This window comes from Dioszegia hungarica, assembly GCF_025882075.1.
Source record: "Dioszegia hungarica strain PDD-24b-2 chromosome Unknown MKK02contig_7, whole genome shotgun sequence".
Lineage (NCBI taxonomy): Eukaryota > Fungi > Basidiomycota > Tremellomycetes > Tremellales > Bulleribasidiaceae > Dioszegia > Dioszegia hungarica.
In genome coordinates, this window is record NW_026515769.1 from 1,099,142 (window position 1) to 1,112,402 (window position 13,261).

Genomic DNA, 13,261 nt, shown 5'->3' on the forward strand with positions numbered 1-13,261 from the left:
CTAGTCTGCTATGGCTTCCATACCTGTCCGACAAAGTCCATCACGTCCTTCCAGAGCACGTCGGGTACCTCAAGCGCTGCAAAGTGCCCGCCCTGTAGAGTCAGCCATTTCGTCCATGGCCACAAGATACACGACTTACCTTATCGTGCCGCCGATGCCAGACTAGATCCACCTTCTCCTTGACCCAAACAGCCGGACTAGGGAAAAGCTCCTTCGGGAATTGGCTGTAGCCTACAGGTACTTCCCGCAGCTCCGTCATCAGATCATCCGGATTACGGTCCTCTTCCCGCCCGTACGAAGCCCGATAATGCCACATCGCCGTGGAAAAGCACTGGGTGAACCAGTATAGCGATACATCGGCTAGAATAGTGGGGATCGGGAGATCGTCGTCTGTCCAGATGAGGAACTTCTCGCCGATCCTTGTACAGTCAGCTCGGTATTGCGGACCCAGAGCTGGGACTTGGACTCACCATGCTAGAAGAGCTATCGGGTCGGAATCGCAAGCAAAGCCAATCGTAGCGGGCTTGAGCGCGTGCTCGTCCCGATACGACATGTTCACCCGCTCGGTCTCCTCTTGTCGCTTGACGAGCGCTTGATCCGTCTCGTCCAGAGTGGAGTCGTGGAAACCTTCCGGTCGGTCGGAGGGGCAGAAGTTGAGATGGACAGCTGCGATGTCAGCTAGATCCCCTTGCACGCGAGGCTCCTCGACCCACCTTTACACCCCTTACCCACATTGCCCATCTTGAAAGTCACGAATCCGCCAATGTCCCCTCCTTGAGCCACATACTTGTCGAACCCCAGGCCGCGCATCAGCTGATCCTGCAATAGCGCCTGGTCAACGTTGCCATATGTTGCGTCGAGCGGGGGCGGGCCAGAGAAGCCATAGCCGATCAGCGAGGGCACGATGATGTGCGCTGGGAGCGTCGAGGGGGTGTAGGTGCTCTGTAAGTGTCGCAGGAGAGGAAGGAACTCGATGATGCTTCCTGTCGGATCAGCCACCATTAGAGTGAAATGAGGCAGTAGGGTCCACCTGGCCAGCCATGGGTCATGATGATAGGCACCGCATCACTGCGCTCCGAGCAGAACGCGATGAAGTGGAGCTGGTACTTGTGGCCCTTGTGTTCCAGGTCGGCAATATAGTTGGAGTGAGAGTTGATCTCCTTCTCTGTATCACGCCTGAGAGTCAGCTCGTATCTTCATCTTCGAGAAGGAAACTTACCAGCTGTACTCGTCCTTCCAGATCCGGAGCGCCTCCTCCATCCACCCTAGATTGACACCGTGGTACTCATCCTTGCGCGAGTTCTCAAATGTCCGCTTGAACGGCCGGGTACTGCGTAGCCGAGACTGGAGATCGTCCACCTCCGCTTGGGGGATGGAGACTTTGATTGGGCGGAGGGCGATGGTGGGCTCATGTGGAAGCTTGTCGAAGGGCATGCTGCTGGAGGTGCGGCTGGTTCAGCTCGACGTCAAGACTGGTCTATCAGGGATGGAGGGGTGAGCTACAGGTCAGTCTGCAACCCTCCTGAGGCAGCCTCAGGCTGACAGCTTGAAGTCTTGAGGTGGAGGTTACCGTGGTATGATGTCACCGGTCGCGCATGCTGAACGGCACGGCTGCGTGCATCAGTCGTGCAGCCTTCTGCCTCTGCGACCCTCTAGAGAAATAGACAAGACATGCCACCGCCCATCGCTCATCTACCATTCGCGCAGACCGCTCTTCGTGTCTATCATCTTCACCCGCAGACGCAGCTCGGTCAATAACTGGACAGGCGGATGATATTGACGGACCATCCGGCTGCACTGCTGACGCCGGAACTGATGGTTGCAGCTGATCTTCCCGAAGCCAAGAGACACCAAGCCGAGCTGACTTGCCGATCGACACCGAGCCCAAGTGGATAATGAGTGGATAGCAGTTGACAAGGGACTCCGCGGGGAACGGGAGTCACTAGCGCGATTCTCCACGGGGCAATTTCGGGGAAGATCTCTGGCGACTCACGATCTGCCTCCGATATATAGCTCGACGAGCTTCAAGCATCTCTCAACGACTCTTTCAAGCAGACGCAGACAAGATGGCAGAACGCAGCGTCACTTCACAGCTCGACCAGCTCCTCCAAGGGCGCAACACGACATGGTACAAGGGAAGGCTGGGCCTGCTCAATCTCATCGTGGTGAGTCTCGGATCCGAAACGGCGCGGTGGCAAATTAGCTTACGGCATGCAGGCATTCCTCTGTCTCACGCAGGCGAACAACGGGTTTGATGGCTCGATGATGAACACCTTGCAGTGAGTACTTTGTTGCTCACATTCGATATGGAGTACTCGGTCTGAGTATTGTATCTACTCGTTCTGACAGACAGAACGGTTCCAGCATGGCGCGACTACTTTGGCAGCCCGGCAGGGGCCACACTCGGCCTCTTCAACGCTATCCAGACGATCGGCGGTATCCCCGGTCTTCTCCTCTCGCCCTACCTCGCAGACTGGCAGGGGCGTCGACGGTGCCTCTTCTTCGGTCTCTGCATCATGCAGGCTGGAGCGATCCTGCAGACTGCTTCCCAGTCGGTAGGCATGTTTATCGCCGCTCGTGGTCTCCTCGGCTTTGGTCTCTCGTTCGCCGGTCTCGCCTCGCCTTTGCTCATCGGTGAGATCGCCTACCCTTCTCACCGAGGGACATGTACCGCCTTCTTTGGGGTCAACTACAGTCTTGGTAGGTCTCTCACAGCGTCTAGGTCCAGCCTTATCCATGCGGGACTCCTATGTTCATGGCTGACTCTCCAGGCGCCATCATCGCAGCATGGGTCACCGTGAGTACGGGTCTGGTTCTCGGCTCGGACTGCTTTGCTCACTTTTTTAGTTTGGCACATTCCGCATAGAGAGCACCTGGAGCTGGCGCATCCCGTCCCTCCTGCAAGGTCTACCCGCCCTTATCCAGATGTGCTTCATCTTCTTCTGCCCCGAGTCGCCTCGATGGCTGTGCAACAAGGGGCGCGACGAGGAGGCGATCCGCATCCTCGCTAAATGGCACGCCGACGGGGACGTCGACGACCCGCTCGTCACCTACGAGTACCAGGAGATCAAGTATGCACTCCAGATCGAGCGGGAGGCCAAGGACTCGACATCGTACCGCTCGATCTTGGCGACCAAGGGGAATCGGAAGCGGCTGTTTGTCGTCATCGCTATCGGCTTCTTCTCTCAATGGTCTGGAAACGGTCTCGTGTAGGTCTTCCCCTACTCTTCGATAGGTATAAGCTGATATCGTCAGATCCTACTATCTCAACCTGGTCCTGAACGGTGTAGGCATCCGTGACCCCTTCTCGCAAACCCTCTTCAACGGCATCCTTACCATCGTCAACTACTTTTGGGCTATCCTTGGTGCCTTCATGGTGGATCGTGCGGGGAGGCGGACATTGTTCCGTAAGTGCAGCCTTATGTCAGTGCTTGTGGAGTCCGCTGACCCTGCAGTCGTGTCCACGGGCGGAATGTGCCTCTCCTACGTCTTCTGGACAATCTGCAGCGCCATCTACTCGCAATCCGCAACCAACCTCGACGCGGCGGGCAACCCGATCGGCGCAAACGACGCGGCCGGCCGAGGTGTTCTCGCCTTCATCTTCGTCTACTATGCGTTCTACAATATCGCCTTTGCCCCTCTTCTCGCGCTGTACACGATCGAGATCACGCCATTTCGCACGCGGGCAAAGTACATCACCATCGGATCTCTTTCCATCAACTGCGCACTGGTCTTTGTGAGTCTGCCCCTGCTTTTAGAGGGGTCTTTGAATGCGCTAACGACACAGAACCAGTACGTTAACAGCATCGCCATCGGCGTTTTGGGCTGGAGATACTACATCGTCTACTGCTGCTGGCTGGCGTTTGAGTTCGTGGTGCTCTACTTCTCGATCATCGAGACTGTGGGCAAGAACGGGCCGCTTCCGCTCGAAGTCACCAACTTCCTCTTTGACGGCGACGACAAGGCGGCCCGCCTGGAACAGCACGGTCGAGATGCGGCGCTCGCGGGCGGGACTGTGCCCGATGGGGACAGCAAGGACGAGGAGGCGTTGGGGATGCCAAACAAGGTTGGGGCGGAGGATCAGCATGTGGAGCATGTGCCTGCGGCGGGCAAGTAGGTCGGCATTGCGTGTGGAGGCGTTGGTCAAATGGAGAGCTTTGTATTCGGTGGTATGGTATGCACAGACCGTTGACCGTTGTGATCAGAGCGCACTCGCGAAGATTGACGTTCCTACACCAGGAGCAGACGGGAGCACGCTTGCGGCATACGAGTGGACAGGGCGCGAATGCCCCACTTGTCCATCTCCCCACTCCGCGCCATCTGCGTTTATCCCTCGATCTATCTCGATCCCATGCCTCGACATCCGACCAGATTAATACAGCTCATGCAGCAGCTCAGATAGCTCAGTCCTACTCTGCTGCGGCTTGTGGAGTCACGAGCTAGAGGAACTAGTGCCTCGGTGGATTCTCGCGGCGATCATGATCCTCCGCCGGGCCCATACTCCAAACCCCCGCTAATCAAACCATATCTCCCGGTCAGGACCATCGCCAAGATGTCAGCGCGGATCGCGGAGGCTCGCTTAGCAACTTCAGCTTCAGCATCTCTGCAAGTAACTGCGCTCACAGTTCACAACTCACTCGACCTTCAACGTACATTGACCACAGAGGGCCTCAAGAAGGCATAACGCGTAAAGACCCATCTCGCACCCACGCTCTGCCCGGTCATCCTTCGTCCACCATGTCGATGTTCAATCCCCACATGTCCGTCCTCGAGGCGTCTATGCAGGTCGGCGAGGGCTCCTGGCCCAAAGCTTCCTCCCACCCACCGACCCTCCGCCCGGCGCACATCCTCCTCTCCTCCTCCAATCTCATACATCCCAACGCTGAGCCGGTCGACCCAAAGATCTACGGCGGGTTCCTAGAGCATCTCGGACGATGTATATACGGCGGGTTGGTCGATGATCCCAAGGACCCGAGCCCGGCTGGGGTATTGGAGGATAAGAAGGAGGCGGGCGTCTTGGGAGAGGGAGAATTGGCGTTCAGGAAGGACGTGATGGCTGTGTTGGGGAAGGAGGGGGAGTTGGAGATCCCTCTGCTGCGGTGGCCTGGAGGTGAGTCCTCTTGTTCAGAATTGAGGTGGGATACGCCGCGTACTGATAGGCAGGCAACTTCGTCTCCAATTATCACTGGCAGGACGGAGTCGGACCTTTCGCTGATCGGCCCAAACGAGTCGAGCTGGCCTGGCATGGGGTTGAGTCCAACCTGTATGTCCCTTAATCAAAGCTATATACTGGAGGAAGCTCATGAGCCAGCTTCGGCACAGACGAGTTCATCCGATACTGTCGCGAGACGGGCTGCGAGCCGTACATCTGCCTTAACAGTATGTTGGCCGTAACGACGGAGCTGATGGACAGTGGGCACGGGCTCGTACGAGGAAGCGCTGGCTTGGCTAGAGTACTGCAACGGGACGGAGGACACAACGTGAGCTCTTCTTACCCCTCTCAGGCGGCTGAGCTGATGAGCAGTTGGGCCAACCTCAGACGAAAGCATACCGGTGTCGATGAGCCGCACAATGTCAAGTATTGGGGTCTGGGCAATGAGAGTGAGTGCTATACGCGAGGCCGTCGGGCTCGGGAGCTGACCTAAAGTGTTTGGGCCGTGGCAAATCGGCTACCTCAACCCGACGGCCTACAGCGTCAAAGCGAAGATGTGGGCTCACGGGCTGAAGCTGCTCGATCCGACGATTCTGCTTGTCTCTTGTGGGTGTACCGTGAGTCTAACTGGCTGTACCTGCTGATTTGTAGGGCGCGACAGACTGGGATCGAGAGGTCTTGGCTACCCTTCTACCTTTCGTTGATATGCACTCGATCCACAACTAGTGAGCTTGGGCTTCCCACTCCGCCGCCCACCATTTGAAGCTGATCGCCAGTACCATGTTCGGGCATAATCCCGATATAGCGTACGAATCCAACGTGTTCAGTCCTGCCGTACGCCCTCGCCGAGCTCTTCGCCCCGTACCGAAGCTGACGTCGTAGGGCTCGGAGCGGCAAATAGAGATTTGTAAAGCCCTGATCGACCTGACGAACCATGATCGCAGCCAGCAGAAGGTGCCCGCACGGAATGTCAAGATCGCATTCGACGAGTGGAACGTGTGAGTCGCTCTCGCTTCCATCGGTTCAACGCTGAAGGTGTCAGATGGGATGAGAAGAAAGCCACATCCAAAAACGGCTTGACGCAAGTATACGACTATGCCGATGCACTGGGATTCATCGCCTGGCTGAACGTCTTGGTCCGCCAACACAAGGATCTGGGACTTGCTTGTCTTGCGCAGTCTGTCAATGTGGTGAGTTTGCGGTATACTCCGCTCCCACTGTCGATAGACTGATAGCCCAGCTCTCGCCGTTGCTCACCACCGCCGATAAGGTGCTCCGGCAAACAACATTCTACCCCCTCCAATTATTCAGCAAGTACATGAAAGGCGGCCAGCTTCTCCAGCTACCGAGCTTCCCTGATAGATAGTAAGCCGTCTTATGCCTCCACGTCGATCTGACGGCTGATGAGGCGATAGCATCGGCCCAACATCGCCTGTTTGGATCCAGCAGAACGAGCTGCAGCCGGCTTATATTGATGCGGTGGCGATGATAATAGACGATAGTAGTATCCGGATCAGTATACTCAATCGGCATCCCTCGGCGGACTGGAAGGCAAAGTTCAGCTTCGCCGACTTCGGTGAGTACAGTCGCGACAGGTTGTCGAGGGGCATCCGCTGATCGATCGCAGAGGTCTCCAAGCTTGATATTCATGAGCTGTACTCTGACAATATGGGAGCCGCGGTCAGTAACATACCCTGATCTGACACTGAGCAAGACTGATGAGACAGAACACCTTCGAAAAGCCAGACTTGGTGGTTCCGAGCGTCAAATCCCATGACGCTGCTGCCTGGTCGAAAATGGCGGAAGAAGGTATCGTAGTCCGTAAACATTCGTGGATATTGATGATGTTCCAAGGCAAAGAGAGGGGCCAGTAAAGCGAGGTTCGGCGGTGCTACACGTGTCAACATGCAAGCATGAGGTTCGGATCTTATGGCACCGCGCGTGGGGTCATAGACAGGGCAGCGGGTCGGAATTGAGGATCCAGACAAGACGATGCATTATATCTGCACCTTTTGCCTCCACCCTAATCAGCCAGATTCTTCTAGTACATCATGGAAGACATGTCTGCTGCGTCAGCTCGAGCGTATCATGATGAAAGAGCTGGCAACTCACCGGCCCGAATACGGTTGTAGTCCAACAGACCCTCGACTCGGCCCAAAGCAGCAAGCGCGAACTATCAAGTCAGCTAAGATCCACATATCCAGATTGCTCATCGGATTGTCTCAACTCACGTCCTTGTCCCAAAGGTACTTCTGTGCTACCCGCTTGATGTCGTCCGGGGTGACGGCGTCAACATATCGCTCAATCTCCTTTGGTGTGTATCGCTTTCCGGTGGTGACCATCTGACGGCCGATCTGAAGTGTAAGCTCTTGCCTTGGAAAACGCTACTCCTGACTTACATCCTCTGCAATGGCGGTGGTGCCGTCAAGGCCCAACAGCAGCGACGCCTTCAATTGTGACTTGGCGCGCTCAACCTCGCCTGATGATGGCGAGATCGACATCCGGGTCCATTCGCGCAATGTGAAGTGTACCATGTCGTCAATGTTTGTAAGGCTGAACATCAGCTTGGACCCTGTTCTGCAGCGCGGATCACTCACTTCTCGGTGACCATGTAGATACCCCAGAGTCCGGTGTCCGAGTACGATGTCGAGAATGACATGTACGAGTTGGCGAGGTTGTTTGTCGAGATGATGTGGCTGAGCTTGGAGCTGAGGAGGGGGCTAGCACCGAGCGATCGGTCCCAGTTTCCAAAGATGGACTGCATGACGAGCATCGGCCAGTAGTCCGGGCTCCTCCATCCGCATCCCTCCACGGCGATCGCAATGTTCATGGTCGACATGGTGTCGTCCCTGATCCGCACTTCGGCGCCGGAGAACTGAGTGGGCTGGTGGGCGGCCTGGCCGAGGGGGATGGGGTTTTTCGAGACGGGGAGCGAGGCAAAGTTCTTCTCGGCGAGCTTGACGAGCGCGTCGTGCTCGATCGAGCCGGCACCGACGAGGACCATACGGTCGGCCGTGTAGTTTTTGGAAATGTAGGAGGAGAGGTCGGTTTTGCGGATGGATTTGATGTGAGCCTCGGGGCCGAGGATGGTGTTTCCAAGGGGTTGGCCTAGGAGTCAGCATTGATCTGTTTGCCAAGAGCGTGTACTCACCCTGGAAGGCAACAGCGTGTAGGTGGTCAAACACAACCTCCTCCAACTGCTTGTCCACCTCCTCCTGTTCCCTCAGGATCACATCCCTTTCCCGCTCAATCGCCGACTCGTCCAGCTTCGAGTTTTGCAGAATGTCGCTCAGGATATCAACAGCCTGGGGGACGTCCTTATCAAAGCACTTGGCGTAGTATACGGTCTGCTCTCGCGAGGTGTAGGCATTAAGGTGGGCGCCGACGTTCTCGACTTCGAGCTCGAGCGCGGTCTGGTTGCGGGTCTTGGTGCCCTTGAAGGCGAGGTGCTAAAAGTTAGTATCGACCCATCATTTGCTCTAATTCCCCCTCGCGTCCTGTATACACCATCTGGCCAATCCGAACCACAGATCTAACTCACCTCCAAGAAGTGTGCCGTTCCGCTCGCGCCGTTCGCATCCGCCCTCGATCCAGCATCAATCCACAATCCCACCGTACTCGTCGACGCCCCCGGAATCGTCTCGGTCGACACGCTCAGACCATTCGACAACGTCGACGTCTTGGTCACCGGGTCCTGGTACCGGGTGCTAACGGGCGTAGCGAGCGACCGCGAGAGGAGCTATTAGCATCAGCATGGGAACAGGTCGACAATTCAGCCAATCCCGGCACGGGAATTAGAAAGCGCCGTGTTTGCCAGCTTGCGATAATTCGACATACGGGTTGTCTCGCTGCGATGGGCTGACGCAGTGCGCGTGTGATGAAGCGTGAGGCGGACATGGTCGTGCTTGTATGCCCCTTATGGATGGTGTCTATAGGAGATAGGGTGTATAGCTCGGTCAATAGCAGCCAGCTTGAGTGCGCAAGGGGAGCGGAAGGAAATCTAAGGGGGTCGGAATTTCCCGGAATGTGGCGGTTTTACTCTGCACATACACCAGAAGGGTATGATGCCTCTCGAGGCCTCGCATGCATACAGTATGTGCCAACACTACCACACAGCTGCTACGTACACCCCGGCTAGTACGGCTACAAGTTACTCCGATTTGATGCGATCCGATCCCTGGCTTCCTCAATCTCCTGCACTAACAAACGTACCATCTCCCCCGCGCCCATCTCCCTCGCCGCCGGTGCCCCTTGGCCCGCCCAGTGCGCTCCATACCCCTCCTCCCCTTTCGCTTTCGCGGCAGCATGCAACGCCTTGCCTGCATCATATGCCATGGGGTACGCAGGCTGTACCCTCCCTTCCAGCTTGGTCGCCAGGTCCGTCCATTTATTCTGGAGACACCGCGCCGGCCGACCCGAGATGAGAGGTGTCAGCCGGGTATGTTCCGCCCCCGGTCCCTTGAGAGCTGCTCGGAAGCCCGCATCCGCGCCCGACTCGGGAGTAAGGATGAATGCCGTTCCCATTTGGACGAAGGGGCAACCGAGGGTGAGATAGCCGAGGATACCGGCCCCGTCCATGATTCCCCCGGCGGGAATGATGGGGAGTTTCGACGATTTGAGGAGGAGTGTGGTGAGTGCAAATGTCGATAGCTCGTCGTCTGGGATAGTAGGGTCAAACATCCCACGATGACCCCCCGCCTCTGCGCCCTGCGCAATGATCATGTCCAACCCCGACGCCTCTATCCGCCGTGCCTCCTCCAGGTTCGTTGCGGACCCCAACAACACCGCCCCGTTCTCTCTTAGCCGCCGAATGATTGCCTCTGCCGGAAGACCAAAGTGGAAGCTGACCACCGCGGGCTTGGTGTCCAGCAACACCTCCAGCATCTCCTCGTCCTCCTTGAACGTCTTGTAGATCTCCTGAACGCCTTCTGGGGGCTGGGCGCCATACTCCGCGAATACAGGCCGGAGGAAGGAGAGCCATTCCGCCTCGTTGGTAGCGTTGGCGACGCCCTTTTCATGCACGAAGAGATTGACATTGAAGGGCTTGTCGGTGAGGCGCTTGGTCTCCTCGATAGCCTTGCGTGCGGCTGCGGGCGTGCTGGCGCCCATTCCAAGGGATCCGAGGCCGCCCGCATTGGATACCGCAGCGGCGAGTGCGGGGGTGGAAGTACCTGCCATAGGCGCCTGGATGATGGGGTACCGTACGCCGAGGCGGAAGAGGGGGGACGAGGGGAAGGCGGGACCGAACATCGTGATTTGGCTGTGGGGGGCCAGGTATCTCGCTGGTCAAGATTCCTCAGGGCGTGAGCGTTATACAGTGAGCTGCGAGCTGGGTGTCAGGTGTGCGGGTGTTGTCATAGCCGCTGATGGCCTGATGTCGGCAAGTTCCGTCTGTACCAAAAGTCTCCACGACGCGCAGCATTCCTCGCCCACCTCATTCATCCCTATATCGAGCATCATCACCACCTGCTAGTACTATAGGCACATCCCCAGCAGCCAGACAAGAAGCACCGACACACGACCCAACTCTCATCGCCGAACGCGAAATCACTCGTCAGAATGGCGCACTTCCAATCCTATCCCTCAACTCAGCCATACGCACCCCCCTCCGAGCCGCTCGCATTCTTCGGCTCCACCGCCGGACAGACCAGCGGCGTCCCTTCCTCCTCCTCCTCGCCTTATTATGCAGGATCGCGCTCATCCCTCGAGGGCAATATGGGCGGTGCGGCGTACCCTGGCGGCAGTATGAGCGGGGCACGGGGAGGTGGAGTCGGCGGCGTGGGCGGGTTCATGGTACAGGAGGGGAGGTGGTGGCAGGCTTTTGGGACCGGGGGGTTTGATGGCGAACCGGGGCTGATAGAAGGTGAGTCTGGGTCTGCGGGCGTCTGCCACTGGGGAAGAGGGGACGGACGGGGCGAGCTTGAAGATGTGTTCAGGCCTGGGTTTGCTGGACCAGTATCAGCTGGACGAAGAGCACGGGAGGCGTTATGGCCATAACTGACATTATAGAACTCGGGATCAACCCCTCACATATCCTGCAAAAGAGCTTGACAGTCCTGAACCCCTTGTCTAGGGTAGACGAGCGAATCATGGACGACGCGGACCTAGCTGGACCCTTCGTCTTTTGCTTTGCGTTTGCTTTCGTTCTCCTCCTCGTGAGTTCTGTATACACCGTAGCCGCACGTCAAGCTATACTCCATGTTATCCTGTCACTCTGTTCTTCATTCCATCATACCCTCTTTGAGCTGCCCGCTGACCCCAAGTCCGGCAAACCCCAATTCTCCTACATCTACGGCGTCGGCCTCCTCGGCACCACGGCCATCTACCTCCTCCTCAACCTCATGTCCCCATCCGGGATAGACGCCTACCGTACCGCCTCTGTCCTGGGCTACTGCCTCCTCCCCATGGTCGGACTCGGCAGCGTTGGGATTGCGGTCGGGACGGACCACGTCGTGGGGTACGTCCTGGCCGCACTGTCTATAGTCTGGTGCACCCACTCGGCGTCCGGCATATTCACGGCGGTGTTGAGGATGGACAGGCAGAGACTGTTGGTCGCGTACCCGGTGGGCCTGTTTTATGCTTGCTTTTCGCTTTTGAGTATATTCAAGGCGAGTGGGAGTGTGTAGAGAGGGATAGAAGGGGGTGGGGCGGAGCTCGGATAGATCCTGGTATGATGCATTGATCCCCTCTACTCTACCTATATACCGACGTGAGAAGAAACCTAGACAGACCCCAGACATCCACCAAACCCAGATTCTCTGGACCTAGAACAACCCCGCCCACTCGTCTGTCTTCCCCGCTCCCTTCCCCTCCATGGCCGCCAATTCCCCAGCGCCCGGAATACCCACGCGCGGTTGTGCCGGAGGCAGCAAGGACGAATATGGGGAGAGGATCTCATCAAACGAGTCATGGGAAAGGGGGAGAGAGGAGTGAGCTGCAGAGATCAGCTCAGTCTCCTTGATTCGCACTGAAGCGATCGGTTAGGAAGAGATTAGCTCACAGTGATCAATGAGTGGTGTGGAGGGCTGAGTGGCTTTGGACATCCCGGCGAGGATGAGCCGGCGAAGGGCGGGGCCATCAAGGGGATCCTCCTTGACTGGTTTGCTAGCTGGTGCGGTAGCCTTGGACTGAGGTGTCAGCTGACTGCTATCGTCTCGGTTCAGCAGGACCAGGAAGCCATAAGAGCAGGCCGTCTCGACATGAATCATGCAAGTTCTGAGCGTGACCTACCTCGCTCGCACGCTTCCCACTCGGCCCCATAGCGTCCGTCGACATCTTCTCGGCGCTTCCGTACGGGTTGCTGATCTTTCCCATGGCAGTGAGGACGTCGCCCTTCGTAAGCATCCCATGGCGGCCGGTTCCTTTCAGCTTTGCGATCTGTGCTGAAGTAAGGGAGGAGTCGAGTAGTCTACGGGTGTCAGCCATACTCCTCCTTCTTGACACGAAGCCCTCATGGAAGCTTACAATCTCATCACGGAAGGGAAGAGCGGTTTCGAATGCTTGACCACTTTATGTCCATCATGATCCTTCTTTGGCGCTTCCGTCTTTGCCGGCGGTGGTGTGGAAGAAGAAGCCTCGGCCTTCTTTGGCACTTCCGCCTTCTTCTCCGCGCTCGCGCCCGCCTTGGGAGGGGGTGCTTCCGCACCCGGCGGGGAGAGATCCGAGGGTACTTCGATAGATGCCAGGTCGTCCCCTTCTTCCGCGAGAAGAGCGATTACTTGTCCGACTGGGACTTTTTGGGCGCCTGCTTGGACCTAGGAAGGATCAGCTATGCTGCCGCGCTCAGTTCCAGTCACGGCCCAGCCAGTTGAGGGTAACAAGACTTACGAGGATCTTGCCCATTATCCCATCATCTTGCGCCTCGACGTCAATGGTCGCCTTGTCCGTCTCCTGTCCGATCAGCACGACTCTCCCAACACCTCCCGCATCGTTCCGACCCCGCCAACCCGCCGACCTGCCAACCCGCCCACCAAGCTCGACCAAGCAAACGCACCATCTCCAACAACACATCCCCAGCCGCAAAGCTCTCCCCCTCCTGCTTCTTCCATCCCGCGATACCACCCTCCGTCATGGTAGGCGACATGGCGGGCATGCGCATCGAGGTGGTCG

The 13,261-nt window shown here is 57.4% G+C and overlaps 7 protein-coding genes across 7 annotated transcripts; 3 read left to right on the top strand and 4 right to left on the bottom strand.

Annotated features, from left to right (window-relative positions):
- Positions 1-8: 8 nt before the first annotated feature.
- MKK02DRAFT_23657 (putative hydrolases or acyltransferase) lies at positions 9-1,434 on the bottom strand (the record flags this gene model as incomplete). Its single annotated transcript, XM_053086761.1, has 6 exons — positions 9-92; positions 140-419; positions 471-666; positions 714-983; positions 1,031-1,176; positions 1,220-1,434. The coding sequence occupies 6 exons, from the start codon at positions 1,432-1,434 to the stop codon at positions 9-11; spliced, it is 1,191 nt and encodes a 396-aa protein (XP_052947385.1).
- A 632-nt stretch (positions 1,435-2,066) lies between these two features.
- On the top strand, positions 2,067-4,117 carry MKK02DRAFT_43536 (hexose transporter; the record flags this gene model as incomplete). The annotated part of the gene is made up of 8 exons (XM_053092479.1): positions 2,067-2,165; positions 2,218-2,279; positions 2,354-2,700; positions 2,772-2,797; positions 2,848-3,209; positions 3,256-3,407; positions 3,456-3,736; positions 3,788-4,117. The coding sequence occupies 8 exons, from the start codon at positions 2,067-2,069 to the stop codon at positions 4,115-4,117; spliced, it is 1,659 nt and encodes a 552-aa protein (XP_052947386.1).
- Positions 4,118-4,737: 620 nt separating this feature from the next.
- Positions 4,738-7,026, top strand: MKK02DRAFT_23811 (glycoside hydrolase superfamily; the record flags this gene model as incomplete). Its single annotated transcript, XM_053086789.1, has 14 exons — positions 4,738-5,110; positions 5,164-5,263; positions 5,312-5,379; positions 5,414-5,480; positions 5,525-5,601; positions 5,648-5,769; positions 5,804-5,877; positions 5,929-5,986; positions 6,035-6,150; positions 6,195-6,342; positions 6,393-6,517; positions 6,568-6,728; positions 6,780-6,832; positions 6,880-7,026. 14 exons carry the CDS (start codon positions 4,738-4,740, stop codon positions 7,024-7,026), a joined length of 1,689 nt encoding a protein of 562 aa, XP_052947387.1.
- Positions 7,027-7,193: 167 nt separating this feature from the next.
- Positions 7,194-9,049, bottom strand: MKK02DRAFT_36492 (Metalloenzyme, LuxS/M16 peptidase-like protein; the record flags this gene model as incomplete). Its single annotated transcript, XM_053089433.1, has 8 exons — positions 7,194-7,216; positions 7,265-7,325; positions 7,384-7,506; positions 7,552-7,705; positions 7,750-8,260; positions 8,304-8,601; positions 8,694-8,891; positions 8,990-9,049. The coding sequence occupies 8 exons, from the start codon at positions 9,047-9,049 to the stop codon at positions 7,194-7,196; spliced, it is 1,428 nt and encodes a 475-aa protein (XP_052947388.1).
- Positions 9,050-9,295: 246 nt separating this feature from the next.
- On the bottom strand, positions 9,296-10,402 carry MKK02DRAFT_24107 (2-nitropropane dioxygenase-like enzyme; the record flags this gene model as incomplete). Its single annotated transcript, XM_053086843.1, has 1 exon — positions 9,296-10,402. One exon carries the CDS (start codon positions 10,400-10,402, stop codon positions 9,296-9,298), a length of 1,107 nt encoding a protein of 368 aa, XP_052947389.1.
- A 309-nt stretch (positions 10,403-10,711) lies between these two features.
- On the top strand, positions 10,712-11,778 carry MKK02DRAFT_24008 (vesicle-mediated transport-related protein; the record flags this gene model as incomplete). Its single annotated transcript, XM_053086828.1, has 3 exons — positions 10,712-11,015; positions 11,162-11,307; positions 11,416-11,778. The coding sequence occupies 3 exons, from the start codon at positions 10,712-10,714 to the stop codon at positions 11,776-11,778; spliced, it is 813 nt and encodes a 270-aa protein (XP_052947390.1).
- A 138-nt stretch (positions 11,779-11,916) lies between these two features.
- MKK02DRAFT_36494 (putative pyruvate dehydrogenase protein x component mitochondrial precursor) lies at positions 11,917-13,250 on the bottom strand (the record flags this gene model as incomplete). The annotated part of the gene is made up of 6 exons (XM_053089434.1): positions 11,917-12,086; positions 12,153-12,279; positions 12,383-12,560; positions 12,617-12,906; positions 12,980-13,042; positions 13,146-13,250. 6 exons carry the CDS (start codon positions 13,248-13,250, stop codon positions 11,917-11,919), a joined length of 933 nt encoding a protein of 310 aa, XP_052947391.1.
- Between the last annotated feature and the right edge of the window lie 11 nt (positions 13,251-13,261).